Consider the following 6,000-nt stretch of genomic DNA (forward strand, 5'->3'; position numbering starts at 1 on the left):
GACAAAGCAAGACTCTCTCAAAAAAAAAAAAAAAGAAAGAAAAAAGAAGTGTGTGTGTGTGTGTGTGTGTGTGTGTGTGTGTTTTCATGTGTCATTAAGTATAGAGTTAATTCAAGCACAAAAACTTGATGATGGTTACCCAGAAACACTGACTCCCAATGAATAGGGTCAGCATTCCAAGGTGGAGAGTTAGTTTCACTTACATAGAAAGTTTAGCAAAAGTGTGGCATTTTCCATATAAGACCAGTGCATATATAATAGTGATTTGATTGGTTACAGATTGTGACATTCCAAGGAAGATTATTACTCTGTAAAGGAGAGATAATGATCTGAGGGGGGTCTTATCTCTGGTGCCCTTTGGTCTTCATTATTTACAGGGAAAAGAAAGAGTTGCAGCTACATGCTGTGTGACCCAGGCTGCATAGCCACATTGCTCTCAAGGCTCAGAATGATTTAAAGTTTCTATTATTGTTGATTTTTTTCTTTTTCTTTCTTTCTTTCTTTTTTTTTTTTTTTTTTTTTTTTTTTTTTTGAGTCAGAGTCTCTATCACAGTGGCGCACTCTCAGCTGACTCTCACCTCTGCCTCCTGGGTTCAAGCCATTTTCCCACTTCAGCTTCCCACGTAGCTGGGACTACAGGCACGTGACACCACGCCAAGATAATTTTTAAATTTTTTGTAAAATGAGGTCTCATTATATTGGCCAGGCTGGTCTCAAACTCCTGGGTTCAAGAGATCCTCTCACCCTGGCCTCCCAAAGTGTTGGGATTACAGGTGTGAGCCACTGCGCCCAGCCTAATTTAAAGCTTTAACAGCTTTAACTTAGAATTCTTTCACAGGCGAGTAAAATCATTTGAAAATGGGGAGCACATTACAGGTGGAAGAGTGCCTTTTGAAGGTTCAGTCTTAGAAGTGAGCATGCTATATGTTACCATAAGAAAACAAATGTGCTAAAATTTGTTTTAGGAATTTTAAAACAAGGGTTTTAAAATTAAATTGGTATTCATTGAAAAATATACAAACTGTGCCCTTTATACTAAAGTGCATTCAGTTGTAATGTTTAGGCCCCTAAATTCCTTCTGTATGTTCTCTAATTCCAAAATAGTGTTTAACAATATACTATTAATCATCTATCTACTTTAATATTGACCTTTGGGAATACAGTAGAATCTGGGCTATTATCATGTGGACCATTTCAGGGTAAGGAAGCCCTGGTCACTGAGGTGCTTTTAAAGATCTTTTTTTTTTGTACTTAGCATCTTCTGAAAATACTGGAATTGCCAGATTTTAGCCTTCTGGTGTAAATCAGAATATGAGGATTTGCTGGTCAGGCGCTGTGGCTCATTCCTGTAATCCCAGCACTTTGGGAGGCTGAGGCAGGCGGATTATGAGGTCAGGAGTTCAGGACCAGCCTGACCAACACAGTGAAACCCAATCTCTACTAAAAATACAAAAATTAGCTGGGTGTGGTGGTGTGTGCCTGTAGTCCCTACGACTTGGGAGGCTGAGGCAGGAGAATCACTTGAACCCGGGAGGCAGAGGTTGCAGATCACCACTGTAGCTTATTTTGACACCTGATGAGGTCAAGCATTTTTCTCAAGTGATTCCCAGATGAGGAAGGGAATAGCAGCTCAGGACACATGTGTACAGATGTGTAATCTGCCTTTTTGTGAGTAGTTTTAATCAGTAGGTAATCTACTGGCTTACATAATACCTGTGCAGGAAGGTTGCAGATCATGCCACTGCACTCCAGCCTAGGTGACAGAGCAAGACTCCATCTCAAAAAAAAAAAAAAAAAAAAAAGATTTGCTAACTTAGTGCTTTTTCTTTTAATGACAGTCTAGGAACATATGCATCTTTACATGGAAGAATCTATTGTAAGCCTCACTTCAATCAACTCTTTAAATCTAAAGGCAACTATGATGAAGGCTTTGGGCACAAACCACACAAGGATCTGTGGGCAAGCAAAAATGAAAACGAAGAGATGTTGGAGAGACCAGCCCAGCTTGCAAATGCAAGGGAGACTGCTCACAGCCCAGGAGTAGAAGATGCCCCTATTGCTAAGGTGGGTGTCCTGGCTGCAAGTATGGAAGCCAAGGCCTCCTCTCCGCAGGAGAAGGAAGACAAGCCTGCTGAAACCAAGAAGCTGAGGATTGCCTGGCCACCCCCAACTGAACTTGGAAGTTCAGGAAGTGCCTTGGAGGAAGAGATCAAAGTGTCAAAGCCCAAATGGCCTCCTGAGGATGAAATCAGCAAGCCTGAAGTTCCTGAGGATGTTGATCCGGATCTGAAGAAACTACGACGATCTTCTTCACTGAAGGAAAGAAGCCGCCCATTCACTGTAGCAGCTTCATTTCAAAGCACCTCTGTCAAGAGCCCAAAACCTTTGCCTTCACCTATCAGGAAAGGCTGGAGCATGTCAGAGCAGAGTGAAGAGTTTGCAGGCGGAATAGATGCTGAAAAGAAACAAGTGGAAAATGCCAAGGCTTCCAAGAAGAATGGGAGTGTGGGAAAAACAAGTTGGCAAAACAAGGAATCTAAAGGAGAAGAGATAGTGAAGAGAAGCAAGGAAGGTCATAGTTTGGAGATGGAGAATGAGAATCTTGTGGAAAATGGTGCCAACTTCGATGAGGATGATAACAGCTTCCTCAAACAACAATCTCCACTAGAACCCAAGTCTCCAAATTGGTCCAGTTTTGTAGACAACACCTCTGCTAAAGAATTCACTACTCAGAATCAGAAATCCCAGGATATGGGATTCTGGGAGGGAGAAGTGGTCAAAGAGCTCTCTGTGGAGGAACAGATAAAGAGAAATAGGTATTACGATGAGGATGAGGATGAAGAGTGAAATTGCAATGGTGCTGGGCCTTAAATTCATGTTAGTGTTAGCGAGCCACTGCCCTTTGTCAAAGTGTGATGCACATCAGCAGGTATCCCAGCAGGAAATGTAATTTACTTGGAAGCAACTTTGGAAAAGAATTCCTTCTAAAAAACAAACAAAAAAAACCCACCCCTACTGCAGGTTAAGTGAACCACTTCTAAATGCTAGAGATAACTTTACTTAAATTCTTCATTTTAGCAGTGATGATATGCATAAGCGCTGTAAGGCTTATAACTGGGGAAATAGTCCACATGATAATAGCCCAGATTCTACTGTATTCCCAAAGGTCAATATTAAAGTAGATAGATGATTAGTAGTATATTGTTAAACACTATTTTGGAATTAGAGAACATACAGAAGGAATTTAGGGGCCTAAACATTACGACTCAATGCACTTTAGTATAAAGGGCACAGTTTGTATATTTTTAAATGAATACCAATTTAATTTTTTAGTATTTACCTGTTAACAGATTAAGTATTTAGTCTTTAAACTTTTTTAGATGAATTTTCTTGCTATGACATATATGAGGAATTCCTGATCTCTAAACGACACCCTCAACTCTGCATCCTGAGGTATAACACAGCCATCTTTTCAGAGCACTTTTTGAGGCAACTGAAAAAAACAACCTCCATTCTTTGGTGCTTGGAGAGATCTACCATCTCCCAAATAAGCTTTTGTATCTGCCAATGAATTTACCGTACTCCGAATGATTGCTTTCTTTACTGGTGATATCTGTGCTTCTCATAATTTACTGAAAGCTGCAATATTTTAGCAATACCTTTGGGATCACTATCCCCCATGTTCCATGTTAGAGCAAACCGAAGAGTTTAAAGGAGGACTGCCTTACATCGCTTGAGCTCAGACCTCTGAACCCTGCATTTCACTCCTGATGTCCCCTTTTTGAGTCACTAATTTTTAAATACTTATTAGCTCTGAAATGTATTGATTTTGATCGCAGACAGTATTCCCAGGGTGAAATTAAACCAACTATAGGCCTTTTTCTTGGGATGATTTTCTAGTCTTAAGGTTTGGGGACATTATAAACTTGAGTACATTTGTTGTACATAATTGATATTCCAAATTGTATGTATGGAAGGGAGAGGTGTTTGAAGCTGTAGGCTTTTCTTTCTACTGCATTTATAGAGATTTAGCTTTAATATTTTTAGAGATGTAAAACATTCTGCTTTCTTAGTCTGGCTTAGTCTGAAACATTTTTATTCAATAAAGCTTTTAATTAAAATTTGAACTTTTCAATGTTTCTCTTCCATTATTTTCTTAACATTGTTACCGTCTCTCAGGATCTACCTGTGCAATTTTGGAAGAAAAAAATGGTACTACTATTTTAAGTTTTAGGTGAAGAGAAGCACCATCAATTCATGTCACCACTAGGTGGTAGTGTTGGGCTGATCGTGGGTTTCAATCCTCCCTGAAGGAAGACAAATTTTCCTGGAAAATTGCAAGCAACTTGGCAAGAGAATTAATGTGTGCATTCAAAATGAGCTATTTTACCAATTCGAAATCCAGTGGTGATTTTTATTGTTTACCACACTCAACATTGAATAATTCACCTTACAATTATGCCTAGCATACTGAATGAATTTCCAAATGTCTCTGCTGAAAATGGACTTGTTTTGGATGCATGCAGTGGCTCACACCTGTAATCCCAGCACTTTGTGAGGCCGAGGTGGGTGGATCATGTGATCAGAAGTTCAAAACCAGCCTGGCCAAGATGGTGAAACCCCGTCTCTACTAAAAATACAAAAATTAGCCAGACTTGGTGGTGAGCACCTATAGTCCCAGCTACTTGAGAGGTTGAGGCAGGAGAATTGCTTGAACCGGGAGGCAGAGTTGCAGTGAGCAGAGATTTGGCCACTGCACTACAGCCTGAGAAACAGAGCGAGACTCGGTTTCAAAAAAAAAGGACTTGTTTTTCACTCTAGACGGATACTTTTTCCTTTTTTAAAAAGGTAAGTGTTCACACCAAGTGGGCAGATGGATATTTGATTGTTTGATATCCTTGCCTGTAGAAGCAACTGCCCCAATTGTTAAGGCTTTTTTTTTTTTTTTTTAATTTGTAGGATGGAAATATGGATTTCCTTGGAGAGTAAGATATGCTTTTTGAGTCATCTGTTAAATTTTCCAGGGTCCCTGTGTGTTCTAGAGTCTTCCCTGGTTTTCTGAGTGGTTGGTAGGATACTACTTTCTGCTCTTACCCCCACCCAAGAGTAAAGTCATTTAAAGATCTGTGTTCACTGAACAGTTAATCCAAAAGCTCCTACTGATATAAAATATCCAATCCTGGCTTGAACTTCTGTGACTTGCATTTTACTCTAATCCATCCACATGGTACTCACGTTATGCACTGACTTTATACAAAAAAGTCTAAGTGCCTGTGGATATCAATTGAGTGTGTCACCACTTGGGGACTGAGATTACCCTTAGAACTCTTTTCAGCCTGGCACAGTGGCTCACACCTATAATCCCAGCACTTTGGGAGGCCAAGGTGGAGGGATCACGAGGTCAAGAGTTCAAGACAAGCCTGGCCAAGATGGTGAAACCCCATCTCTACTAAAAATACAAAAATTAGGCAGCGGTGGTGACAGGCACTTGTAATCCCAGCTACTTGCAAGGCTGAGGCAGAGAATTGCTTGAACCCAGGAGGTGGAGGTTGCAGTAAGCCAAGATCGCACCACTGCACTCCAGCCTGGGCAACAGAGTGAGACTCCAACTCAAAAAAGAAAAAAGACTCTTTTCTACACTTTTCAAGGTAAGATAGACATATCATGGTTACACAGAGTAGGAACAAGGAATAGCTTCAGAGTCATGTAAAGAAAGGATGTCCAGGCCGGGCGCGGTGGCTCAAGCCTGTAATCCCAGCACTGTGGGAGGCCGAGGCGGGTGGATCACGAGGTCAAGAGATCGAGACCATCCTGGTCAACATGGTGAAACCCCGTCTCTACTAAAAATACAAAAAATTAGCTGGGCATGGTGGCGTGTGCCTGTAATCCCAGCAACTCAGGAGGCTGGGGCAGGAGAATTGCCTGAACCCAGGAGGCGGAGGTTGCGGTGAGCCGAGATCGCGCCATTGCACTCCAGCCTGGGTAACAAGAGTGAAACTC

General features: G+C 41.1%; 1 protein-coding gene across 6 annotated transcripts in view; it reads left to right on the forward strand.

Annotated features, from left to right (window-relative positions):
* LIMA1 (LIM domain and actin binding 1) overlaps positions 1-4,127 on the forward strand; it is a 104,081-nt gene extending 99,954 nt beyond the window's left edge. For all 6 annotated transcript variants that reach the window (XM_032293738.1, XM_032293755.1, XM_032293764.1 and 3 more), the window contains one exon: positions 1,839-4,127. In XM_032293738.1, the coding sequence (XP_032149629.1) occupies positions 1,839-2,847 (1,009 nt within the window). In that variant the 3' untranslated portion in view covers positions 2,848-4,127. The remainder of the gene's footprint in view (positions 1-1,838) is intronic.
* The last annotated feature ends 1,873 nt before the right edge of the window (positions 4,128-6,000 follow it).

The sequence above is a fragment of the Sapajus apella genome, unplaced genomic scaffold (assembly GCF_009761245.1).
Source record: "Sapajus apella isolate SASKATOON/1434 unplaced genomic scaffold, GSC_monkey_1.0 scaffold2, whole genome shotgun sequence".
NCBI classification, from domain to species: Eukaryota; Metazoa; Chordata; class Mammalia; order Primates; family Cebidae; genus Sapajus; species Sapajus apella.